Source organism: Artibeus jamaicensis, unplaced genomic scaffold, assembly GCF_021234435.1.
Source record: "Artibeus jamaicensis isolate MK-2021 breed Jamaican fruit bat unplaced genomic scaffold, CSHL_Jam_final scaffold_537, whole genome shotgun sequence".
Classification (NCBI taxonomy): domain Eukaryota; kingdom Metazoa; phylum Chordata; class Mammalia; order Chiroptera; family Phyllostomidae; genus Artibeus; species Artibeus jamaicensis.
The window spans coordinates 38,480,913-38,508,529 of NW_026522047.1; the positions used below are offsets into that span (position 1 = coordinate 38,480,913).

The 27,617-nt window shown below is 41.8% G+C and overlaps 1 protein-coding gene across 3 annotated transcripts in view; it reads left to right on the top strand.

Moving 5' to 3' along the window:
* Nucleotides 1-27,617, top strand: part of CCDC25 (coiled-coil domain containing 25) — a 37,703-nt gene that overhangs the window by 665 nt on the left and 9,421 nt on the right. For 2 of the 3 annotated variants that reach the window (XM_053658476.1, XM_053658478.1), the window contains exons 2-7: nt 4,398-4,445; nt 8,865-8,904; nt 14,135-14,186; nt 18,767-18,842; nt 24,250-24,353; nt 24,569-24,771. In XM_053658476.1, coding sequence (XP_053514451.1) covers nt 4,398-4,445; nt 8,865-8,904; nt 14,135-14,186; nt 18,767-18,842; nt 24,250-24,353; nt 24,569-24,771 — 523 coding nt within the window. Of the gene's footprint in view, nt 1-4,397; nt 4,446-8,864; nt 8,905-14,134; nt 14,187-18,766; nt 18,843-24,249; nt 24,354-24,568; nt 24,772-27,617 lie in introns of those variants that run through there. The other variant, XM_053658479.1, reaches the window with a different exon arrangement.

A 27,617-nucleotide genomic window follows, 5' to 3' on the forward strand; every position in this document is an offset into this window, starting at 1 on the left:
GTCTCAGATCTTGAAAAGTGACATATGATGATATTTCTGATTTGTCGTTGGCAGTCAAAGAAAGGGTGCTTTTAGTACCCAGGAAGTAAATAGTGTGTGTAGACTTCGCTTCTCTGCTGTGTACTCTTTGCTAGAATCAACCCCCAGTTCACTGCTACATCCTTAAGATAGCTCTGGCTTACCTTTTTCAAATGCCTCTCCCAATCTAGCTTCCACCCAGTAATTGCTTAGGTATACCTTTTGGGGGACCCCCTTAATACTCCGTGTATACCTTTGGTTTTGGCGCTTAATGGTAATAAACGCTGTCTGCTTGAGAGTGTAAACCCTTTGAGGGCAGGGACAGGGTATCCTTATCTTGTTTCCCCTCGTATAGTCCCTGGCTCATAATAGATATTCAATAGATACTTGTGGAATAAAACGAATGTTATTTTTTTAATATAGTCATAAGACACTATTCTATTGCTGTTATCTTTGCTTGCTTGTTACAGGTGAGCTCCATATTGTTTGTGTGGGGTCGAGCAGGGTGGGACTTCCTCTTTAGAGCTGAGAACATTAAGGCCCAGAGATGTTGTAACTCACAGACCCCACCCCCTCCTACTCAATCACAGTCACATCTCATTTTTCTTCTGAGTAGTTTAGACTTCCACAGTATGCTAATATTTCTCTGCCTCTGTAAATTTGGTTTGTTTTACCCATATTATTCAAATTACTAGAAACAAAATTCAGACTAGCCTGAAAAAACATTTTAGGCCCCCAATAGCATTTTCAATTCTTCCTCTGTACTGTTTTGTTCCGTCTGACATAACTTCAGCATCTCTTTGTAGCTTCTCTACTCATGAAATTCCCCAACAACGTAGATCTCTATATGTGCTCAGAAGGAAATAAAAAGTATGGGGGGTATATAAGTACTAAATGTATTTTATGCTAGTTGCTTTAAAGCTATTCCAAATTCTTTGAGCCCTAGTCGTACATGTACAAGTGCCCTTAATAGAACAAAGTGCAGATTTGTGGATCATAGTTTTCTCATTGGCTTCCATTATCGTGTCAGAACTGCTTCTGAGACTGTATGTTGGAAAAATATTTAGCCTCTAAGTGTAATAAAACTGCCCTTGTGCAGCAAATCTCTTAAAATTGCAAAGTTAATGGAAAAATATATAACGTTTCCAGTAAAACAGTAGTAAAGCTACATATCCCAGTACAGAAAACGACTTGAAATGCAGAATCTTCAGGAACTGACTTCATATAGATAGCCAAGCTTTCAACCAAGTGGTTATAGCCTAAAACCTTTTTTAAAAAGTGGGGAGAGAAATCTCAGTGGAAAGCTTTGCTTTTCCTTTTGTTTTAAGATTAGTATCTCTGACTAAAATCTGTTTAATTCTATTTTTTCATGTTTTCTCATAGTGACATAATGAAACATTAGCTTTATTTTATTTCCAGTGTCAAATTCAAGACCATCTATGTTATGGACCCACAGAATAACTGCACTTTGCTCATGAAGAGGTACTTAGTACTTAGCACCTCTGAATAGCATCTGTCTTAGGATAGATTGTTCTGAATGTTATGAAATGATCACATGGCCCCTAGAGTTGGGTTGGTTGCCATGCCCCAGTCATCTGTCTTCAAGATAACTAGTTCGTTCCCATACTAATGAACCCGGTTATTTAGGTGAGAAAAACAAAAGTACCAAAATAATTCAGTTTATTTTTTTCTTTATCTCTTTAACATGAACAGGAGCTTAATTCAGAATACCGGCTTGGCAGTCATGGTCGTTTTAGTTTTGACAGAAGTTCAGTCTTTCAGAAAAGTTACAGGCAAAGTAAAAGCTTTCCTTTATATCCTTCTCTTAGATTCCCCAGATTTGAATATTTTACCTTCTTAACCCCCATTCTAACAATTGCATTATTTTAATTTTTCTGATATTTTCACTCTTCTCCCTCCCTCTCCCCATACACGCGTAATATTTTGTCCTGAATTGTTTGTAACTAAGTTGCAATTTACCCATAGATACTTAAGTATTTTTTTCTTAAAATCAAGGATATTCTCTTATTAAAAGACATTCTTCATGATAAAAATGAGGAAATTAACTTTGCAACAGTACTATTATCTAATCAACTTTTACTCATTGTCCTAATGTATGTATAACAGGGAAATGACAAATCGTTAGAGGGGACTCTTTAGTCTCTTCTAACCTAGAGCACTTGCTCAGTCTTTGTCTTTATGACACTTGCTAGTTGAAGAATTGTTTTGTAGAAGGCCCCTCAGTTTGGGTTTGTAGCAGTTATGTTCTTTTTTTTTTTATAAATATTTTCTTTATTTATTTTTCGAGAGAGGGGAAGGGAAGGAGAAAGAGTGGGAGAGAAACATCAATGTGTGGTTGCCTCTCATGCGTCCCCTGCCGGGAACTGGCCTGCAACCCAGGCATGTGCCCTGACTGGGAATCGAACCGCGATACTCTGGTTCGCAGGCCCTCGCTCGATCCACTGAGCTACGCCAGCCAGGGCTGCAGTTATGTTCTTGATCACCTCGTTCTGTAGGTCAGCCATCCAAACAATTGTCTGTCGTTCGTTCTCTTGGCTGTAGGTTAGATAACTTGGCCTGCACAGGGACAGCTTTGTTTTATTTTAATCATTTTAAAAATTACTTTTTTTCTGATTGCAAAAACCACCTGTATATTGTGTGAGCAAGCTAGCTAAGGTAACTATTGTTAACAGAGGTATATCCTTCCATATATATAAAGAAAATGGGTGCATATATTATGTCTGCATAAATATGTCTGTCTGCATAAATATGCAGACATAATTACATATTCACCTATTTTTTACAAATTGAATCTTATTGTATATGGATATGCAAGAATATACTGTGGCACTTTCTTTTTAATGGGTATGTGGCATTTTGGTTATGGATGTACTATAATGTGTTTAACCAGTCTTAATTAGTGTTTAGCTTGTGAAAAGAACATCATTGCTGGATGGAGTATTTAATTAGCAGAATATACTCCTATCGGTGACATTGTAGGATCAAAAGGGTATATAGTATATGTATAGTATTGCCAGGTTGTGCACAGAGAATCTGTAACACTTTTTAGTGTTGTTCCTGCCCTTCTGGCATTTTCTATATGCTATGCTAAGGCCTTATCAAGCCAATAAAATGCTCAATTATAGATAAGTATTTCTGTCAACTAGGCAGTGCAAACATTCCCTTCAATATTTCTCTCATCTACTTCCAAGTAATTATGGACTGTAGTCATTATAACTGCTAATCGAAGGAATTAGGAGTTTTCCCTCCCCAAGAGAGGCAGCCACAATCGGTAACCTAAGGAATGTCTCATTACTGAACGTACAGGCTGTCCTGAGTTCAGCGTTTGTAATGAAAGAGCGCCTGCTCCCTGGCCTTCCAAGTCCCACCCACGGGTGGTAGCTCTGTGCTCTGCAGTGACAGTCAGCAGACTGCCCAGACTGGCCTTGCACCCGGCTGCTGGGTCTTAGACCGAACCCCTGGTGACTGTTAATTCAGGAGGTTACATTCAGAGGGCATCAAGTAAGTTTGGTAACCCATTACCCAGTTCAAATTTCAATTAGGAAACTTAACTTTTTGTGTGACTCCAGATGGTGCATGCCCACGTTAAAACACACTGTCAGTAAAGTAAATCCCTAATGTAAGCCATACCAGAACATTCGGTTTGATTTAGGATAGTGGTTCCCAACCCTGACTTAACATCGGAATCACTTGGAGATCTTTTAGAAAACACCAGTGCCTGTCCTCCCGAGATTAGGATTTGGTCAGTCTTAGTGGAGCTGGTGCATAATTAGGGGATTCTGGTATGTAATCAGGGTTCAGAGCCAATGATTTAGAAGTTTAAGAGGCATATTTCTTCTGAACGGGACAGGCAGCCCATTATAATTTGCAGCACACCTGGAATATAATTTAATATTGGCCTAATTAAATTACAAAAAATAAAACTTGTCTAAGTCTAGGAGTCTATTTTTAAATGATTGAGGTGAAGGTTGGATTTTTCTCCTTTGAAAATTCTTTTGAAGAAGGCAGAATATAAGACTGAACTGGAGTTGCACTGAACTTTACCCAGGAAAGTAGGAAAGGAGCTATTTTTTTAAATAAGGGTCAGAAACCTTTTTCTGTTTGGGCCACATAATAAATGTGTCAGACTTGTGAGCCACACTCTATAGCTCGTTCTTCCTTGTTTTGCTTTTTTCCAGCCCGCTGAAAATTGAAAAGTGTTCTTAGCTCGAGGGCTGTCCACGCACAGGGCTCGCTTTGGTCAACGGGCCATCCTTTTTTTGCCAACCCCAAATCTAAGCATTTGTCACTTGTTTTTCCCATGAAACACTTTGGGTGATGAAATTATCTAACTACTTTTTATTTTTGTTTTGTTTTAGTTAACTCATCTGCTTACACCATTTACATGGGAAAGGATAAATATGAAAGTAAGTTTTCTAAAGCATTTGATTTTGAAATTTCCAGAAGGTAAGTGCTTATTGCCTTTCCCCAGTATGGTTTGTTGGATATGAGTTTTCAACTTCTAGTACTAACTAGCCCATTATAAAGAACTCCAGGGGATTAATTTGCCTAGAATTTACTTACATCAGGTAATGTTTGAGCTAACTGGACCACTGACTGCTCATTAGAAGCTTCCTTTATGAAGGTTTTGTCACACCATTTGATTTAAGCTGATATGAATCAGAGGTTAACTTCTGCCAGTTTAGATCAAACAAAAATAATCTGTGACTTGAACTCTGAAAAGATCATTTCCTGCCATTTTCACCACATTTCAGATTGGTGGAAACATGTCTACTGGTTTTCCGAGGCTGAAGATGGCTCTTTTAAAGTGACGGAATATTAATAGTTTTTGTCTAACTTTGTTGACCATTGCCCTCAGAATGAAATACATCACTTCATACTGTATACACAATCATATAACTAAGCAGTATACACTTTCATAAAAAGAAAACAAATGCCCAAATTGTTTGCTATACCCTCTATTTTCTGTTTTATTTCATGTTTTAAAAGCTAATCTCAGCCTGCTAAACTAATTTTTTGACCCACTAATGAATTTGAACTAAATTTAAAACTAAAAACATCGCTTGAGGGTAACCTTTTTCACTGCAGGAGCGAGGAGGGCAGCAGAAGTGAGGTTCGGCTTCCTCGATCAGGAGCGCAGTGAGCAGAGGGCAGTGAGCTGGCCGCACCGACCCTCAGGGTGTGGAGCTCGGAGGTGAGGGAGAAAAGAACGGCAGAAGAGCTCTTGGAGAAAGTGCCAGAATTACTCTTCTTCAAGCTTGGAAAACACAGCTGCTTATCTCTCAAGCTAGTGTAACATTTTGGAAGAGACAGCTCCTAAATCAGGCCAGTCCGGGTTAAAATTCCAGTTCTTTAGCAAACTAGCTGTAGTGACTTCAACGCTTTGAACCTCAGATTTCTTAGATGTTAGAAGACAACCATGGGTGGTATGTACCGTGTGGGTTTGCGAAGGTTAATGAAGGAGCCTGGGTGAGGTGTCTGGGCCCTGGTGGACACTCAGTAAGTAGCAGTTACCATACTGGAGCTTCTTTAGCTGCCCATGCAGCCCCTCCTCCCAGCAGGAACACTCCAGGCTGGGTGACTGCCTCCGTAGTCAGACAGCTGGGTGATCCACTACAGTCACCTTTCAATTCCAGGTATTATGGGGTTTTTTTCCTTTTCTAAAACCACCAGTGTCTGTTGCAGGTGCAGTTTGGGACTGACAACAGTTTAAACTTGGTCCTTTAAAAGAGGCAAATATAACATTCTTCAGTATGAGACATTTGACATTAACGACATAAAATAAGGCCAATTTTAATTCAAAAATTAAAAGATGTCAAAGAGCAGTGTGATGTAATTTTATTTTAGTATATATATATACTTATATTTAAAATATTATATATGCATACAATATATAGCACATATGATCTCTAATAATGTGATATGTAATTGTTATATAAATATACTTACAATTCAGATCTACATAAGCAGTTTAGAACCTTGCTGTAACATGGTTGCTATAAAGCAGAATCAGTATAAGCAAGATTATCATCCTAGCCAAGAGAATAAAACAAAATGAAATAATGTAACTTACTTATAAAGTTTGTCCTTTTAATGAATTTATGACATTGATGCTAGATGTGACTTAATGGAGAAGCTGTTTGCAATATCAGTTCTAGAACTTTATGTTTCTCCTAGTAACCCGTAAATTGTCACAGGTAATCCGTATTTTCCTCAGAGCGTCCTCCTGATGGGAGCTGCCGAGGGGGTGCTGCCTTCCTGGGTCCCGCGGAACAGCAAGGCACAGTTACGAGCCACAGTTGTATCTACAGCAGATATAGGTTCAAACCTGACCACATCTGCTTTTCTCTCTACCATTTCATGCCTGCGAATCCAAGATCGAGGTCACTGAGAGGCTCCTAACGCAGAGCCGCTTCGTGACGTTGTGCGGGTTTTGCACTGCGCAGCTTGGGGCGTGGGTGGGGGCCGGGGGAGTGGACTTTATTTATGTCTACAGTGGAGCACTGCCTCTGCTGTGGCTCACACTGACCAGCTGCCAGTGGAGCCGACCGACCCGAGGCAGCTGTGCAGGGACTCGCCCGCCTTGTCTCCTGGGTCCCGTCCCAGTCACTGTTTGCTGGGTCTCTTCATGCCCGCCCTCTGCGAGGGACCAAGGAGGGAGAACAGTCGCGTGTTTTCACAGTTCTCAGGTGGAGCATGCACCGAAGCAAGTGTGTCAGTTTTGCTCTGAACCTCAAACTGCTTTAGAAAATAAAGATTATAGAAAAGTATGGACAAAATACACTAACATTAATAGCAAATACCATGGAAATGGAGGAGGCAGAGAGAGAAAACTGGATTAGGGAGAGCTGAGGAGGCTTTGTGGAGGAGTAGATTAGGATGGGCTAGATTGTGCAGTATTTTAGGTTTTGTTCTTAGTTTTTGTTTTTTGGAATCCTTTAAAGGTCCTTTGGGGGAATTTATATCTACAAATATAAATCTAGATATAGAATCTATGTCTACATATGTAAATCTACATTCTATCTAGAGTCCACTGGAGCGGTGTTTTGTCGTCATTAAAATATACGTAGGAAAAAACATAGGTTGTCCCACACTTTTCCCCACGAATCCCTGGAGTCGTTTGGAGGGGTCGACTTCCACAGCTGCTCCCTAAGAAAGGTGTGGCATTTATGCAGCTCTCTGCCCTCCTGTGCTCCTAGCACATCCCACTTCCTTCTGATAGCCTCGTCGACTTCAGACTAAGGGCTGGATGGAATGTAAATGAATTTCTGGTTGAATTATTTACTTTCACTGAAAAGCTTCTCGTGTGTTCCTTTTATTAGTCAGCAGGTGTCACCAGGGAGCCGAACATTGCTCCCTGGAAGAGGTTTTTAGACTTCCCTTTACTTGTTCTGATCACCTGGTGGCTATTTGCTCAGCTTCCCACTTAAGCTTGTAGAAAGCCCTTCAGACACCCGTGGAGTCTGCAGTTGCTCAGAGCACCCTCATCCAAGGTTTATCTTCCTTTTGCTTTTCTGGGAAGTAAATACCCCATTAAAGTTAGAGAGAGTATACTTTCTTGGGTACATTTAAAATCATCATATATGTATTATTTTGTATACTTTACAATTTTTAACTTTGTGTCTAATACTTTAAATAATGCTTCTGTGTTAAACACAATTAGTTACTAATTATTCATATGGCTTCTAGAAGTACAGGGTGGGGCAGAAGTAGGTTTACAGTTGTGAGTAGGCAAAACACAGAGTTTATTCTTCTATTATTTATTAATTGTTGTATTATTTTCCACACAAACAACTGTGAACCTACTTTTGTCCCACCCTGTATATGTGGATATAAACTTTCTGTGGTGATATATATCATTAGTCTTTAAAATGTGCATAAATTTTGAATACTCGCCTTTTAGAAGTATACCTTAAGGAAATAATCAGGAATATGGATGTATTGATTTAAAAATATTTATTGAAACATTTATAATTGGAGACAACCAGTTGGTGTCAACATTTGTGAGTTTATCCATTGGATAGAATCAAGTTGTCTTTGTTTCCAAAGAACTTTTTAAAATCTTGTTTTATTTTTGCCTATCACACATAGTTTAAAAACTCTAATAGTGCCCTGGCCAGGTAGCTCAGTTGGTTAGAGCATTGACCCGATACACCACGGTTGCGGGTTTGATCCCTGGTCAGGGCACATACAAGAATCAGTCAGTGGATGCACAAATAGTGGAACAACAAATCAGTGTTTCTCTCTCTCCCTTCCACTCTAAAGTCAATTTTTAAAAATTTAACAGGATGCTTATAATAAAAACATCCTTTCCAATACCTATATCCCACTCTTCTATTTTATTTTAGGCAATTTTTATTTTCCTTTTTATACTTCTGATGTTTGTTTAATTCCCTAATTTTCTACAATTTTAAAATTCAGGTTTTTTTAAAGAAGTAAAATGTAGTCCACTGGTTTTAAAATTTTAACGGAACAGTTTAAACGTATAAATATTACGGTGAATCAATTTTCTAAGACATCATCCGACCTCAGCTGCTCTGTTTTGTCAGTTTTATTATCTTTAAATAGAAATATGTTTGAACTTTAGATTATAAGTATTATAAAAGATTATCACAGTTACAATTCTCCAGTGCTAAAAACTGTTTTTACAGAATTTTTAAGCATGAAAGCCTCTCCGAATCACTCTCCATTAAGGGAGAAAAAAATTGTGGAAAGGATTGTAGTTTTTCCCTTTCCAATAAACTGTGGCATATCTTCATTTGAAGGGTTTTTTTGTTTTCTGGTGTTTTTTAACACCTTTTTTTGTTCTCCTGTATCTCCCGTAGATGAGGATCTAATAAAGTATGGCCAGCCTGAAGATATTTGGTGAGTAACAATTTTGGTTGTGCCTTCAGTGCATCATTATTTACTTTTTTAGACGTGGTCCACCGCCTGACTCCTATGATAAAAACTAGAACTTGTGCTTTGGATGTTGTTTATGAATGTCCAGTGGTAAACAGCCGACTGCTGGTTCCCTTCATTTATAATTACCATCTAAACCAGAAATGGTGTCTTAGGGTTAGAGCTCAGACCTGTGAAGGCCTCCAGAACATAGGCTTTCTCTTTGTCTTCTGTGCGTCTCTTATCACACTGGGGTGGCCAAAAAGCTCATTTAGTTTTTTCCTCACCAAGGTGCTAGTAGTGCTTAGTTGTCTTTAACTTCATTTGAACTAATTTTGTTAGATTGTTATTGTGACAGCTGTCATATCAGCGTGCATTAAAAAAAGTCAAAATTGGTAAATTTTTGTGCAGTCATTTTAATATGGAAGATGGAAGAAGACATATATTTTCAGCATATTATGGTTTATTACTTCAAGAAAGGTAAAAAAAAACCACAACCAAAACACAAAAAAGATTTGTGTAGTGTATGGAGAAGATGCTGTGAGTGATCAAACATGTCAAGAGTGGTTTGCGAAGTTTCTTGGTATATTGACATTTTGGCCAAATAATTCTTTGCTGTGGAGCTGTCTTATGCATGGGAAGACATTTAGCAGCAGCCCTGGCCTCTACCCATTAGAAGCCAATAGCAGGAGATAGCCAACATACTCAGAATATCCAAATCAATAAAGTTATTGGTGAACATGAAACATGTGTGTTTTATCTTATGGAAAAAACTAAATGTACTTTCTGGCCAGTGCAGGGAGTTACTGAGGCCACCGCAGCTACACACATTCAGACCCCTCTTCCTGAGCGATGCATGAAGGCTGCATAAGAAGCACTGAAGAAGATAGACACACGCTTCTAGGCAGGCGGATTGTAGAGCATCTGACTGGACTGAGCTTTAGAGAAAATGCAAACTGGGTTCCCTTTGTCTTTGTAACTCCCTCGAGAGTTCAGCTCTGTCTTGATCCAGCCCCTAACCCCTCTTTCTAAAATAATTTGTGGAAATTTAAATAATACATACTTCCTTAGCCTCTTTCCAAGGTAGTTGTGCTGCTCTCAAAACGTAATCCGAAAAACAATAAAGTAAATGAATGAAAAAAGACCTCTTTGTTCTAGTTGAGTTCTGCTCTTTTTCTAAATGCCTTAGAACACCATGTGGGTTTTTCTGCTCTTAGACCTGGGACCTTCCAGTGGTGCACGGACTCCTGGCCCTTTGTGCTTCTTTCTTGGAATGCTCTCAGCCTCGGTTTGCTTACTTGCTCTGTCTTCAGCGCCCACCACTCACTCTGACCCCTGTGATGTCGCTCTCCTAGAGCCTAATTCTGCCCATAGTGTGGGATATGGTTTCCACAGGTCCTAACCCCCTGCCAAATGCTCCCCCTGAAGATAAGCTCACGGACCCTGTTGCTTTAATGAGAGTAATAGTGAACATTTATCGAGCACTTAACTATATGCCAAATCCGGTTACATGTTTACCTCCATTACTACACTTAGTTCACAACATTCCTGTGAAATAGTTACTGATAGTGTGCCCTTTTTCAGATGAGGAAACTAAGGCTAAGAGAAACTGAACAGCGCTGGGTGTTGCTGGCCCCTCCAGCTGGCTGTGGTTCTAGATCACCACTTCTCCATCCCTCTAGGCTGCTGCCCTTTGGCTTCAGGTCATTTCTTCCCTCAAGTCATGGCTGTGGTCTCTCTGGACCTCTTTTCTCCAATTGTGGGCCCAGGTCTTTCACTTAAGTCCCTACAGAGTATAGGCAACCCCCTTTTAGAAGAGTTGATTGACTTTCAATGAGGTGCACAGCACTGAACGTTCAGTAGGAAAAACACGACAGAACCTAACAAGCTACCCCTAGACTCTGTGTCCTTTTTCTAGCCCCAGCCTGTGTGCAGGTACCGCCGAAGGGCGCCTGCTCTCTTGCTCCCGCTCACCCGCACAAGGGGGCTAGTCCATGACCCCAGTGGAAATGCTTTCCTGTCTGTCGCCCTCTCAAATCCACACACCAGGAACCAAGGGGCACTAGAAGCCTCGGGGATTTTGAAGTTTATCTTTTTTCCGCCCTGTCCCACCACAGTGGCCTGTCGTCTGACTCAAATATACTGTCATGGTAGATGACACTTGGTACTCCTGTACCTCCGGCGGGCAGTTTGCACTGCTCAGGGCTTCTGGATTGGGTGCTGCCCACCTTCCTAGGACCCTAGACTGTAAGCTCCAGGAGGACAAGGATCTGTTCTGTTTACTGCTGTATTCCCAGTACCCAGCATGGGACCTGACACATAGGTATTTAGCATCTGTTGGTTGACTTTCCAGTTAACCAGCTCTCTGCCTGTCCAGAAATGATCTCCCCTGGACATTTCTTCACAACAGCTGCTGGTTATCGTCATTTTGAGCACCTGTCACCCCCATCTGGATTAGTTCACTTGTCCTTAAAGCCCAGAGATCTCTAGACTCTGTCCAGGGGGTCCAGAATGGCTGCACCTGTTATGTAGTTACCTTTTTTAAATGTTTAACATGTCAGGTTTGAGGCAGAAATACCTTCATAGAAAAGGTTATATATTCAGATGCACCATGAAAGTCAATTTACCTGACATTTAAGAAAAAAATAAGTGGAAGAGAAAATTCCATTTTAAAATGTACATCCCACGTATTATGATTTGGGTTTTTTCATTTCGTCGATGTCGACTCCTGGAATACCACTTAACCAAAGTGGTGTCCACTGACACCGAGACACCCTTTACCGTTTCTGACTCTCTTTAATAGTCTTGAGATTAATGACTTGTGGAAAGTGAGTGACTGACTTTCAGAAGCTATTTGAGGTTTGGTGGGAGCCAGAAGAGCCCTAAATTCAAGACCTGTTCTGGCACACTGGTGCATTCACACTGGTGCGAATCTCGGGAACGTTCCTGGGCGTGCTAGGGAGGATGCAGTTGATGTACACTCCAGGGCGGCTTTTCCTGGTTTACTGCCTTGCTCTGGTGCATTACCTCTGAATGTCAACATCTGGTTATACCAGGAAACCTCCCGAGGTGCCTTTAGGCAAAGGATTGTTCTAGCATTCAATGAGAATGAAACTAAATTCATCTTTAAGCAAAGGAAAATCAAAGTTGTGTCTATTGGCTCTAAACTCCCCAATGAGTAGTATTTCCAGAGATTCCACTTGAGGAAGTTAAAACAGCCCAGCTTCTGGGGCCCCGCATGTCTTCGTCCCTGGGTCATTGACTCTCTCACTGAAGTTCGCAGTCTCTGCGCTCGGTAAAGGTGATAGTGGTGAAGCAGGAAGAGAAAGATCACACCGAAGAGGGAACTAGTGGGCATAATTTAAACTTCGAGTAAGCATTTTGGGAGGTTTGGAAAGGTGGTCTTTTTAAGGAAACTTAATGAAAATAAGTCATTTACAGAGCTGGCTTTTGTTTGTTTTACATTTCAACCAAAGACCCATACTCTTACGCATCCCCCAGCCCTCTAGGTGGAGGCCTGCGAGCCTGCTGTTTCCATGTGTATTTCAGCACTTCGACTACTTATGTATGAGTCCATTAGATATGTATGGAATTATTTGTGCATTTCTTTTGGTAAAATTTTACATCAAAGACCTTTAAGAAAAATCAGAATACAATTGGGCCCTTATGGGTAACAGGAGAGTTGTAAATGGAGAAGTGGCTTGAAGCAAGTTGGAATGGGAGAAGTCACTTCTCATTGAGCTTGCTTACTAATGGGGTATTTTCCTAAGATCCTGAAAGAGGGTAATGAGATATATAAGTTCTAGATTTGCAAAAAAACAAAAGAACCAAACATTTTCTGGGGGGAAAGTGCCTAGCTCAAGATGATAATCTGTAGGAATCTCTTACATGGGAATGCAAATGAGTCAGGGAAGCAGTTGGAAAAAAATAAACTGAGATGTTATACTCATTTCTGGTTATCAGTAATGGTTAAGAATAAAGTCTGGAGTCATCATAGGCTGCCAGAAATGCATAATATGTTTCTGTATTCGAAGTGACTAGCAAGATGCTCATCCTCTTTAAAGAGGACATTAGACACAGCCTAATCTTAACCTTTATACAGAATCACGCTGTGAATGTGTGACCCCTGCACTTCTAAAAAATGCATTAATGCTAAGGAAGTGCCTAGAGAGGTATGTGATGGTAGGTAACGGTGCTCCCTAGAGTTTGACCACACAGCCTTCAATCTGGGAAGGTCAGGACCAAGGAGGAGATGGCTAAAGTTAACTCAGCAACAGTCATGTGTTATTGTTGTTTGGTGCTGGAGTTCTGGGACATCTCTGGGTGTCGCAAAGAGAAAGTCAACTTCATTTGGTCAGTTGTGAGTATGAAAAACTTAATAAACCAAGGTGTTCGACCAAGTGAGAAAGAAAGTACATTTTAAAAGATTTAATGAAATTGGTGGATGATAGAGTCTTAATGGAAGTTAAATTTTGGACATTGGGGTGGGTGGGCATTCAGAATGTTTTTAAGACCACGTCATAAAGGGCAGTCACCATGCTGTCCCAGGAGACACATGTTAGTGCCATCGCTGGGTTTAAGGCTGGATGCAGGGTTGGACTGACCCCTTTTCTGATGTGCCTGTTTACTGCCTTCACTCCTCACCTACTCTTCCAACTCTGCTTGGCATTCTCTTTGTTTTGCCATTGCTTGGAACTCGGGACGTCCCATCTCTTTCTCTAAACTGGTGCCGTCTCCAGCTGCGAGGTGTTTCTGTCGGTGGTCCAGCAAGTCTCCCAGGATCGTGGCACTGGAGTCTTGCGGGCTGCTCTCCTTCCCCTCTCTTCTCAACTGAAATTCCTTTCCCTGTTTTCTCTAAGTCCTGTGCTTCAGTCAGGGGCCCACCAAGTCTCAGATTGCTGGGGAAGCCTTTGGTCCCTGGCAGGTCTGTCTCACTTAAATTAGCACCCGTCCCAGGGCTGTAACATTTACTGCCTCCTGTGCTCATCTGGACACTTAGTCCCACCTTAGTCCCGCCCAGCTGAGGGCTTTCCATGTGCATCTTATCTCTCCCAGTTGGTGGTGGGCCCTGTGGAGGTGGTGACTGTGTTTTATACTCCCCATGGTGCTTAGGCACTGAGTTAATACTTTCCGGATAGGAATGCTTTAAATGCAAACGGCCCGAGGAGATGGCTGTCTTGTACCTCCTGCTAAAAGTGGTTTTCATTCTTTGTAGGTTTCATGTGGACAAAATCTCTTCGGCTCATGTATACCTTCGATTACATAAGGTAACTGGACTTAAACATGGATTCGTGACTTTTTCTTTAGTGATGAGCATCACATCTTGTCCTCTCCTTTTTTCTGCAGCTGAATTGCTTAAAGTAATATGTACAGAAGTCTGAAATTAGCAAATTAAGAGCTGTCTCCCCGTGACCCAGATAATCAGTCAGGAAAAGTCTGCTGATTTTTGAGACTTGGACGTAGTACTTATTTCCCAGGTAGAAGCACTGCCGTGTCCGGCCAGGTCAAGTGTGTTGTCTGTCACCTCTGCTTTCTGACCCTTTCATTTCAGTTGACACTGTTGTACTTACTGCCTTCGCCATTGGAGATCACGCTGCGGTTCCTTTTTTTCAAGCTCATATGATTTTCCTGCCTCACCAAGGGCAGATGTTCCCAGTTATCAGGGGCTTTGGGAGGTTTAAAACCTCGCAAAAGTAGTAAAGGGAAAAAATGTGATCTTCCCTAATAACGTAAAACCCCTACTTTTCTAGTGTGTCTTTACATCTCTGTGTTATTTTTTATTATTTTTTTAAAAATTCGTTTATTTTTAGAGAAAGCAGAAGGGAAGGAAAGAGGGAGAGAAACATCAGTGTGTGGTTGCCTCTTGCACACCCCCTACTGGGGACCTGGCCTGCAACCCAGTCATGTGCCCTGACTGGGATCAAACCGGCTGGTGACCCTTTGGTTTACAGGTGGGCACTTAATCCACTGAGCTACACCAACCAGCCAGGGCATATGTTATATTTTATATAGTTGAATCATAGCATGTCTATACTTGTTATATGTACTGCTTTTTAAAATGTTTTATTTTGGACTAATTTTAGATTTACAGAAAAGTTGCTAAGAGAGCACAGAATCGCCACATGCTGCACACCCAGTTTCCCTCACTGTTAGCATCTTACTTTACTATGGTGGATTAGTCAGAACCTAGAAACCAACACTGGTGCATTACTATGAACTAAACTACAGGCTCCATTTTGAGTTCATCAGTTTTTCCATAAACTTTCTCTTTCTGTTCTAGGATCCAGTCCAGGGTCCACTTGCATTTAGTTGCCATGTCTGTCTAGTCTTTGGTCTCCGACAGTTTCCCACTCTTTCCCTATTTTTCATGACCTTGACAGTTTGTTTGAGAAGCATTGGTCAGTATTTTCTATTGGAATTTTCTGCTGCTTTTGCCAGGCATAGACTGGAGCCGCAGGTTTGGGGGCAAGAATCGCACAGAGGCCCTCTCACCTGACCCAGAGTTGGAGACACGTGCATGGGTACCAGCCCGTGCCTCCACGTCTGAACAGCCGTTTCTGTATCTCTCCAGCTGTATCCACACTAAGCTAAACACGAGCTCGTACAAAAGTGTCTGACAAATCCATTCCGGCCCTTCCGCCTCGCTTATCTGTCAGTCCCCCTCAGACAGTGAGCCGCCTGCTCCCCCACCATTTCCATGGTTAGTTTGACTCCTGTGTACGTGCAAGTGGTTTCAGATTTGTTAACCCATATGAAACAACTTTATCAACTAATGTACAGTGTGCGCAGTTTTTTGTTTTGTTTTTTTGCCTTGTAGTTTCCAGTCAAACCAGCTTTTCAAAGTTACTGAGAAGCTCTCCCACCCCCAGACCCTTCCGTGACGTTGTGTCGCACACTCGTGATACAGCTCGATTCTTTGTCTCGGTCGGCGTGCTGTCCTGGCGGCCCCTGGTTGATTGTTTAAAGTGACTGTTTATAAACTTTTTCATGTTACTTTTTTATTTTTTTCAGCTAACTGCTTTGAGTTGGCAATGTGCCACAGTTAATGAAAGCTTATATCAAAATTTAGGCTATTTATAGTTTTTAGCATCATGACCGTCCAACAAGAAATACCTTTTTATGAACTGCTGTGTTTTTCTTTTGAATTATTTTTTATAGTAATTCTCAGAAGTGGAATTACTGGGTCAAAAGGTCTAAACAATTGGATAACTCTTTTTGTGCCAGATTACTCTCTGAAAGTATTCTGCTCATTGAAAATGCTGTCTGATAGTTATACGTTTTCCCAACACTTTGGGGAATTCTGTAATTAAAAACAACAACAACCTTTTACCATTTTAGTAAACACTTGATGCTCTTTCATTGGGGTACAGTATGGTGTTACCACCTTTCCTTTTGGTTCACATTAAAGATTTTCCTTTGGGTTCTGCTGTGTTACAAAATGGCAGTAATGCTGGTTGTCCCAAGTTCACATTAGCACCAGTTGTCACCGTATCTCGCCATGTACAGTACACACACGTTTTGGTGCGCATTATACACGGGGTTATTATGCCCATGGTATGTAATCATCATACCCATGTATAATGGGCATCCTTATTTTTCCTTCAGAAATTTGGGCAAAGTGAGCATTATACACAGCACGATATGGTGCTTCTTTGAAAAGAAGTTTCAGTGTTATTTTCTTTTGGAAGCACACAATGTGCTCACTAAAAATATATTCTCTCTAAGGAACTCTCACCTGGTTCATGTCCTGCAGTAAACGGCATAGCCCTTTGTACCTAGTAGGTGCCCACTAAGTGTTGGGGATGCAGTCGGGCTGAGTGGTTCGGAACCCAGACTCTGGGTGTGAACCCTGGCTCTGCTCCTTGCTATGTGACTTAAAGCAAATTACTCAACGTGGCTTATTTTGTCATCTGTACAAGGGAGCTAACAGTACCTATCCTATTGGGTCCCTGTGAGGGTGAAATGAGCTTGCCTATCTCAAGCACTTAGAATAATGCCTGGCACATGCTAAGCACTTATATGTGTTAATTCTTTCTTATTGAATTCAGTTGGATTCATCCCCAACCTTGAAGATCATAGATGTTCAGCTGTGCTCTTTCCTAGGCTTTTTGATTTTTGAAAACCCATAAAAAATGTCTCACTTATCTAGAGGTTTCTTATCTTATTAAGATAGATGGCACAAAGTCCACAGTTGAAATTTTGACCTTTTCATTTTGAGAGTATTTTAACCTCTCTCCACTTAGTTTGTTTACTCTGATTTTATGGATAATGCTAAGCTGAATGAGTTTTTTCCTGCTCGTATTGTATTAGAAGTTGCAAAACAGGAAGTGGAGAGTGCTTCAGGAATAGTGACGGCCTAGGCTGTAAGGAGGGATGTCGGGACATGACCTGACGTCAAGGCCAAGAAACCGTTTTCACAGAATCCGTAAAAAACTGGGCCCGTACCCTGGGCCCAGTTCTCAGAGCATGGTTCTAGTCCTGGGTTTATCTCTTTGCTCTGCCGCTTAACTAGATATATGGGACATTGGCCCAGTTTCTTAACCTCATTGGGCTTCATTTTCTTCATTGGTAAAATGAAGTTAATACTTACTGTGCATTTCATATGTCTATTTACATAGTACCTGGCATGTGGTGGGTACTCAGAAACTGGTAGCTCTTGTTGTGTTTTTTAATTATTCATTTTTATTTATTTAGCATAGGGTCAGTCAGCTCCCGTGTTATCATAAAAAGCCCCTGAATGCGTCATTATTACCATATTATAGCCTAGTATAATGGTTGATATTCATAATGATGACACTATGTTGTCAAGATATTAAATTCAGAATCCTCTCTGTGGTTAGGGAGTTGCATAGGACGAGATATACCTTTTTAAAAATTTTTTTAAAATATTGATTTGAGAGGAGAGAGAGATATTTCTTATTCCATTCATTTATGCATTGACAGGTTGATTTTTGTATATGCCCTGACCGGGGATTGAACCCACAACCTTGACATATTGGGATGACACTTTAATCAACTGAGCTGCCCAGTCAGGGCTCAAGATCTATCTTTCAAGTAGGGACAAATGTTAATCATGTCATTTGGGGTCAAAATTTATGTATTTGAGAGATTCCCATTTAAAACATTTAATATAAACACACCAAAAAAACCCAAGTGTAAAAACATAATGGAACACCCTTAATTTATCTAAAATATTTATGTAGGTAGAACATTTCTTTCCCAGACAGAAGTGCTTCTGTAATCCCATGCCTGGTAGGAGTCAGTACTGACTGACTCCATTTGCTCTGGCCTCAGATATTTTTGTTCTTCTGGAAAGGCTTTGCTTATTCAGCTTTGACTTTGATACAGTATCTGTAGAGGAAAGAATCAATATTATTTCTCCCTTACGGTGGGTGGTTTTATTTAACACACCAAGAACTTGCTTCCTGATTAGGGCCGAGGATAGATGTTTGAGATTCAAAACTAAGTCTTTTTGAGAGGAAGGTCCTAAGGGACCTCAGCTAAGAACACACCCAGTTGTCTAGAAACCTTCCCCACAAGGTTTCCAGAAGTAAGAATGAGAAGAAAGAGGGAGACATTACTCAGACGTAATTACAGTTAGTATTTTAGTAGTTTTCATTTATACCCTCTGTTGGTATTTTTCACTTATGTATCAATATTTTCTGTATTACTGCCTTCTTAGTTTAAAATGCTCCTGTAACACTTCATTTTTCAGTGCTCTGAAATACAGTTAAAGAGCCCCTGCTTTTAGTAACATTGTGCCTGCTGAGGCAGCAAAGCCCAGTGAGTGCTCTGGTGTCCATCAGTAGCGAAGTCCTGGCCCATTTGGTCTACTTTTGTGTTTCAGGGGGAGAAGATAGAAGACATTCCAAAGGAAGTATTAATGGATTGTGCCCATCTTGTGAAGGCCAATAGCATCCAAGGTCAGTTCTCTTAGAAGTGTTTTCAGAATTAGCACTGATTTCTCTGTGTCTGAAATGGATTACATTTTAGGGAACATGTTCCTGACTTTGGCTTGAGTCAAAGGACTAACTTGTTCTTTAAGATGGCAGTTCTGCTACCTATTAAAGAACTAAAGACTAATCTCTCCTCCCCTCTCATGTTTACAGCCCCATCTTGACTCTTTTTCACCTTCTTTTGTTTTTCTTACCTTGAATAGTAGGTTGTCCATACCTGCCTACTTTTAAGGTTATTTGTAGAGAGACTTTTGGAAATCAGGTAATGTTAATAGCTAAGGAAAAAATGTGTCTTATGGCTTTATTTTAAATGTTGTTTGGTGTCTTTATTTCCACTGTTTGTCATTAGATACTAGAACTCAAATCTCCAAACCACTCTTTTCCTGCTTTTTCTTCTTCCTTTCTCGCTGACTTTTGTAAACTGAAGGTATCATCAGCTCAGTTGATTTTTATCTCTGGGAGCGTCTGGTTCATCTGATCTGGGGTAATCCGGGAGTATCAGCTGCTGCCAGTGCTCTCCTGGTTCTGAGGTGCAGAGAGGGATGGAGAACAGTGGGTGTGAAGTGTTTTAGGAAGGGCCTGCGATGCTGGGCGTGGAGCTTTATTTCTACTGTACAAGACTTAACCTGTGAGTAGTGTGGGTTAAGAAGGACGGTTACCGACGTGGAGGTGGGAGTTAAAAGGGGAGCCAGGAGATCACGTTCTGCTAAGAATGTTTGAGTTAGTAGATTGGATTTTAGGAATAGGATACAGACCTGCATAGGGGAGAGGTAAGTTTGGTTTGATATGAAGTTGGAGGAAGAGCCAGAGGGTTGGGAAGAAAGAAGGTTTGGGTAGAAGATGGCATGGGGCAGACTCATAGCCAACAGCAGGTACCAGGGGCTGGTATTACCAAACAGGAGCTGGAGGGTGTACCCTCTTCCCCATCATGTAGACTGTTTTCCGAGTCTAACTCAAGCAGCCTCAATGCTTCAGGTACCAAGTCGAAGAAAGTGGAAGTCTAGTCTTGTAGAGCCACTGACTTTCTTTTAACTCCATAAATCATTAAGTTGCACATTCCTTTCTTAAAATTTTTAGTCCTCACTGAGGATATGTGTATTGATTTTAGAGAGAGAGGAAGGTGGGGGGAGAGAAACATTGACCTGAGAGAGAAACATCTATCTGTTGCCTCCCATACGCACCCTGACCAGGGATCGAACCCTCAACCTGGGTATGTTCTCTGATGGGGAATCGAACCCACAACCTTTTGGTGTATGGGACAAAGCTCCAACCAACTGAGCCACTTGGCCAGGGTAGGACATTCCATTTTCATTAGTAGAACAGTGTCTAAGATTTCCAGTTAAGATACTCAGTTATTGACATTAAAAATGGTGTAAATTAAAACCATCATTATCTTCTTTCCTTGTGTGTTGCAACCTCTTCTGCCCTGGCTAGCAGATGTGACTTTCTTAAAGGGGCTTTTTGGCCCAGCCTCTTTCTTCTTAATCCATTTATAGGTTACTAGTTTTAGAGAAAACAGGAAAAGAAGTCTTGACATAGAATTACTCTTCACTCCTGGGCCCCTTTTCACAGCCGTGTCTCACTTAGCAGAGAAAGGAGCTGGGCCTAAAGAGTCTTTGCTGTTGTGAGTGAGTAGCAGAGGATGCCGAGGAGTGGAGAGTGTCTTTGCCGTGCGATTTGGGAAGTACACTCCATTTGTGTGGAGTTAAAATATTTTCCTCCGCGCTTGACCGCCTTCCACCTTCAGAATCAAGGCAGGTGCGGTTCAGCTGGTTTGTCTTCATAAAATCTGGTGATCCTGATTTTTTTCTCTTCGTCTTCTACTCTCTTTCCAGATTAAACTTTCTAGAAGTTTGGACACTTTTCATGACAACCCACCTTGTCTATACACTTAAGTCCAAACTTCTTACGCTGGCAGTTTAAGCATCTTTGATCTGACTACAGGACTCTTTTCCCTTCACATATTTCACACTCTGGCCAAAGCAAGTATTTGCTGTTTTCCCACCTTGCGCCTTTGCTTTTATAGTCATGTGTCGCTTAACGATGGGGATACGTTCTGAGAAATGCATCGTTAGGCGGTTTTATGGTTGTATAAACACTGTACAGTGAATTTCCACAAACCTGGACAGTGAAGCCTCCTACACATGTAGCTTATTGCTCCTGGGCTGGAAACCTGCACAGCGTGTTAATCTAGTGAATAGTGCAGGCAATTGTAACACAATTGCAAGTATTGGTACATCTAAACATAAAAATGGTACAGTAAAAAATGTGGTATAAGAGGTAAAAATTGGCAAACCTATGTAGGGCACTCAGCGTGAATGGAGCTTTCAGGAAGCACCTGGAAGTTGCCCCGAGTGAGTGACTGGGCGAGCAAAGGCCCAGAAGGCTGCTGTGTGCTGCTGCGGCTTTTGTAAATCTGTGCCCTTTGCTGCACTGAGTTCATAAAAAATATCTTTCTTCAGTGTAACCTTAGCTTACTATAGCTTTAATTTTTTGACTTTTAACTCTTTGTAATAATAGCTCAAAATACACACTACAGCAGTACAAAAAAATTTTTATATAATCTTATTTTATAAGCTTCTTTCCATTTTTAATTTATTAAAGAATTTTTTTTTACTTTTTAAACTTCTTGTTAGAAACAAAGACACTAATATACACATTAGCCTAGGCCCACACAGAGTTGGGGTCTCCAGTGTCACCATGTCCCACCTCCACGTCTTGTCCCACGGGAGGGTCTTCAGGTGCAGTAACACGCACAGAACTGGTGTCTCCTGTGATATAGCTCTGCCTTCCCCTGGACCACCTCCTGGGGGGCCTGCCCGAGGCTCTTCTTGAGATATCTTTTCAGAAAAAGGCCCATGGTGTTTGCTTGGTGGTTTTTTTTTTCAACACAGATTTGCTTATAAGCAGATAATGCACCATAAATATCCTTCTCTATTAATGGAAACCTTTCCATGTTGGGGGTCCATGTTTTCTAACTTTTTAAGGATCTTACTAAAGTTTGCAAAAGCTTCTGCTACACTCTCCTTCATTGCGAATTTTCTTGGGAGTTCTTTGTTTTCTTATTCTGAAGGTTCCTGTTCTCTTGCCTCTTCTTCAGCTATGCATTCCTGTTCCAGTTCCAATTACCCCTCATTAGTCACCTCCTCAGCAGCCACCTCTAGGACTCCTCAATGTCACCCTCACCCATGCCCAGGTTAAAGTTGGCTGCCGTCTCAACCACAGCCTTGTTGATTTTTTGCAACCTCCTGGTCCTTGGCAAACTTCTAGAAGTCATGGAAGGGGGAATGGTGGGGGAGGGGTGTGCAGGGTGGAGGGGAATGAAGTGGGGGGAGATAGAACAAATGTAATGGCATAAGCAATAAAATAAATTTAAAAAAAAGAAGTCATGGATGAACCCTTTTGAGCATCTTCTTCCAAATGCCAATTATATATCAGTAGGCGATAGAAAATTTTCAGCTTCATTATAATCTTATGGAACAACTGTCATAGGCAGTTTGTCAGTGACCAAAACATTGTTATATGGCGCAAGACTGTATCGTTCCCTCTGCTCTCAGTTTTGTATTTCTTGTCAGTCATCACAAGTCCAGATCCAAGCTCAGGTTCAAGGTCCGCATAATAGTTGTGGTAATTGCTAACATTGAATCTTAATTATATTTCTAGCATTTTACAAACTGTTCCATTTATCAACCAGATAAATTGGAGATGATTATTGTCATTTTATAGATGGGGAAGCAGAGCTTAAAGAGAATTAAGGAACTTAGCCCAAGGTGTCAGAGCTCTGACATGCAACAGAGGCTGCATTTGAAGTCAGACCGTCTGACTTGAAGTCTTCTGTCTGACCCACTAAGCTGTGCAGCCCTCTCATGGAGCCGCTCCCTTCCTCCCTTTGAGTGCCCACCGCCCCTCTGTATCACCTTAGCACGTCACCTGAACCTTTCCGATATTTGGTGAGTTCTGCTTCCAACTGCAGTTATTCCTGTACTTTTCTGCCCTCCTTTAGTCGTAGAAGGCACGATCCCTTGTCCAGTCCATGACTGTATCCTCCTTGCACGTTGGAGATTTGTTAAAAACTCAATTTTGAAAAATCTCAAACCTACAGAAAAGTTGCAAGAAAAACAGCTCTTGTATACTCTTCACTTAAATTCAACAATTTTTCTATATTTCCTTTCTGTCTGTAACACACTCATGATTAACTTTTTTAGCTGAATCATATAAAAGAAAACTGTAGATCACACTCATCATTTCTGTCCTAAGAACAAGGATATTTTCTTCAGTAACTGCATTACAGTGATCAATTAAGGAAATTTAACATGGATCAGACACCGTTACCTGAAACACAGTCTGTACATAGGTTTTCCCAGTTTCCCCCCCCCCCATCCCTCTGTAGTGTTTTTTTCTGATCCAGGATCTCGAGTTCCCTTTCCTTGTCATGTCTCTAGTCTCTTTTATCTGGAAGCACCTCTTTGTCTTTCAGGACGTGGACTTTGTTAGAGTGGAGACCCGTTGTAGAACATCCCACCATACGGATCAGTCTGGTACTTCCTGTTGAGTAGGATAGCGCCATGAATTCTCAGGCAGGAATACTTTATAAGCGAAGGACATGGTGGTCATCAGATTTCTCCCGTGTATGGAGTGATTTAATAAACTATAAAGTAATTTGCCGTCTAATATCAAAGGGCTTTAAAGAGTGTTGGACCAGCGATTAAACTGATTCTGTGAGCTGCCTGGAGGCTGTGAATGTAGAAGGGCAGTGGCGGGGGGGGGGGGGGGGGGGGGCAGGAGGAGGAGGAGGAGCACACGGGGCCTGGCTTCCCTTTCATCTGGATCTTTGGCAAAAGAGGTTCCATTGCTAAAAGAAACAAACAAAAAAAACCCACAGTTTTACTCTGCTGTTGGGTTTCCTCACTGCAAGAGCATGGGGACTTGCCCAGAGTGACACTGCTGGTGTGCGGTAGGGCCAGGACGGAGCGCCAGTCTCTGGATCCCAGGCCGTGACTTTTTGCTTCGTCTTGCTGCTTAACCTTTAATGGACCAAGGACTCCTTGTGAGAATCTGAGCACGCCTGTTTGGGCATTTTCTCCGTAACATGCATTTAATAACTTTGCATTCAATTCCAGTGAGTCTCAGAAGTCCCTGAAGTGAACCCTGGCCCCCACTGTAATACTTTTGCTTGAATTGTGTTTGTCAACTTTACCATTGGCCTTTTGTGGGGTTTTTTTTTTTTTTAAGTATTTCATGGTTTGAACCACTTGATGCCTTGTTCATCCTAAGCTTCTTCCTTCGTTGGATTTCTGTGACTCTCCAGTGGGTAAATTTGACACTTTGCTCTGTGTCATCCTGCCTGCGCGTTGACGACCGTCTCTCTTGGCAGGCTGCAAGATGAACAACGTTAATGTGGTGTACACACCGTGGTCCAACCTGAAGAAGACAGCCGACATGGACGTGGGGCAGATAGGCTTTCACAGGCAGAAGGATGTGAGTGTCCTGCGCCACCGAGGGAGGCGGGGTCCTGCCACCGAGTGGAGCAGCGTGGGTTCTGTCTGACGTTTCTGCCCTTGAGTTCTCAGCATGTGATGTGTGTTTTCCAGAGGGAGGTCAGCTGGGTTGCTAAGCCCCTGGAAAGCCTGTCCCCTGTTCTGAGGGATAACCATATAGTAAAGATTCACTCTTATTCCTCCTCTCCTTCAAAGGTGAAAATTGTGACAGTGGAGAAGAAAGTGAATGAGATCTTGAACCGATTAGAAAAGACTAAAACGGAGCGGTTCCCAGACCTTGCGGCGGAGAAGGAATGCAGAGACCGTGAGGAGAGGAATGAGAAAAAAGCCCAGATTCAGGAAATGAAGAGGAGAGAAAAGGAGGAGATGAAGAAGAAGAGAGAAATGGACGAACTTAGGTACGTTAGAGCTGTGGAATTGGTATTGACCTTGAGGAGGCTTCACTGTGACTTTAGTCAAGGATTAGCCTGTAAGAATGATATACTAGTGGGGGAATGATATACTGAGCTTGTTATATGTATAACAAGCCTAGCTTTAAATGACTGAAGACATTTATATGAATGTGTTGATCAAGCGAATGGGCCTTCTATAGCAGCAAGATATGCGAGAGTATATACAATAAAATAGCTTATTTTATTCTTGGAGAAACAATCATGAGTAATCTTGAAAGTGTTTGTAAACATCTTCGGAAGAAGAAGGGATGCTATATTAACTGTTTGACATTGACAAACTACGATATTTAAATTGTCGTTTCAGCTCTAAAGGCCAGTGCAAGTGTCTCTGAAAGGTTGTTTTTAAAACCTCTCTTTTACATTTTCAAAGTTTAAAGCAATGAATGCAGTGAGGTCTGCTCCAAAACGCTGCATTTAAAAATAATAAATAGTAGTTAAAATATAATTTGGATCTTGAAATTCTAGTGTGTAAGGCCATGAGAACACTTGACGATATTAGTTTTCTATTGCTGTTATAACAAACTACCACAAATTTAGTGGCCTAAAACAACGTAGGTCTATTATTTTATAGTCCTGTACGTTCAAAGTTTGATGTGGTTCTCACCGGGCTCAAACCCAGGCGTCGGCTGGGGTGTGTTCCTCTCTGGAGCTCGAGGGAGACTCTGTTTTCTTTTCCAGCCCTTAGAGGCTGCCCACCTCTAAGGACTGGAAAAGAAAGTTCTTGGCTTTTCACCCTTCCTTCCACCTGCAAAGCCAGCAGCAGCACATGTCTGGCCTTTCTTCCACAGTCACGGCCCCTTCTTCGATCATAGCTTCTCTGCTTTTGAGTTCCAACATGGTGACCTTGCGTTCACCCAGATAATCCATGGCAGTATCTCCCCATTTAAGATCTTTAATCACCTCTGCAAGGTAGTCCCTTTGCCATTTGAGGCAACGTATCCATGGGTCCTGGGCGTGAACCCGTGGACCTCTTTGGCGGGGGAGATCATTGTTCTGCCGGCCGCACTGAGCTGTATGGATGTATACAGTTCTCTACCTGAAGAGGCTTCTCATTTTTCTCAGTGAAAAAAGGAAGTTGATCCTGTGACTTCCAGTCACAGAATCCTAGGTTTTCCCACAGTTGCCCATAGATATCTCATGTTAAGTACACCAAAAAGCAAAAGAGGTTGCGGCGTGTCGCTCCCTTTGGGAATGGTGCAGTGTCAAAGTGAGCTCTCCCGCCCTGCTCTGAGCCGGTTTCCTTGAAACCTGGATTACTCATCGTTCCCATTTTCTAAGCTGCATCTAAACACTTGCAGTTTTTCCTTTTGCTTCTTCAGGCAGATTTTTACATCACTCTGGTGCACGTATATAAAAAGGAAAATGTAAGTGGGATAAATTGCAGTCACTCTTCTAGTCCACGTTTTCCTATGCAGGTTTATCCCTTCTGCTTCGTTTTTAATAAATTATCGTGGGCCTCAGAAAACCAGAAACAGTTGGTGTGTTTATTTCTGTGAAACATGTGCCGCAGATACGACCTCCACGTGCTGCCTGAAGTGGGAGGGCGTGAGCAGGGCTGCAGCGTGAGGAACCGGGGCGCCCGCGTGCCAGAGGTTTGCTTGGCGCGTGCAGAGCTGCGGTCCTCTGCATGCCGTCCTCTGCAGCTTTTGTGAAATTCCAGCTACACATTCAGGCTCCTGATGTTGTTTAATCCGCGTTTGCATTCCTGGTGCTGGCATCACTTGAATTTTGACTCTTCCACCCGAGAGATCAAATGCTATGCCTGTAAAATCTTCCCGTTCTAAAAGTCTTTCACTTGGCTTTTTGACAGTGAAAATACCATTGAATTTCACCAACTATTGACTCTTTTATTTGGACCATCTGGTAAGGAATGTCCGCTTTAGTCGCTGTGCTTGCTTAAGAAATTGACTTTTGAATCTTTGGGGGGTCCACAGATAAATCAAGAAAATATTCTTATCCCAGGCAGTACCCCCTGTGTTGCCATATGATTTCAGTGAAAAAGTACTTATGCCGGTATTCTGAAGAGCTACATTCCAACTTCTTTCCAAGTCTAACACTATTATTTATACTCTGGACTCCATTCTAACTTTCTGAACATGAATGACAGAAAGCTTTCTATTTCTGGTTTTTACAAGGGGCAGAAATGGGTGGAAGTGTTCTCGTAGAGTCCAGGGTCTTTGAGCTCTAGTCGGGGTCCTGTCCATCAGCCCTTTGCCCAGATGTGAACAGAGGGACGCCCACAGCAGAGAGGGCGCTGCCTGCCTTCTCTGCTTACAAGGGCAGAGCCCCTGAGCTGCCCCGGGTCCTCGCACACAGGCGCTGTACTCCGTGTCCTCGGGGTGCAGAAGTTGTTAACGGTCTGATCGTGGGAAGCCTACATACTGCTCATCCCTTTTTAGGTAGTGTTTAGGAATATTTGGGTTGTTGGAAGGTTAGGTAGTAGCAGTATATTAACACCTTCTGTTAATCATTTTATTCATTTAAACAATAATGAAAATTGTCCCTTCCTTAGACTTAACATTCTCACTTACCCATATTGTTCATTGGCTCTTTAGCTCATATTTGCCCTGTCAGCCTGAGAGCTAGTGGGGTATTAGTGTAGAGAATCTTTGCTGGGGCCTGGGTGTGGGGAGGAATGCCTGCTCTGCTGGAAGCCATACAGAGTTCAGAGAAGGCAGAAGAGACTCAGCCTAGATTTTGAAAGTCTTTGGAGTCTGGGAAGTGGTCTTCCCTGGAGAGTTAGGGAGGCAGGACATCTCTGCTTCAGTCTGTGTTTGGTTTCGGACAGTGGG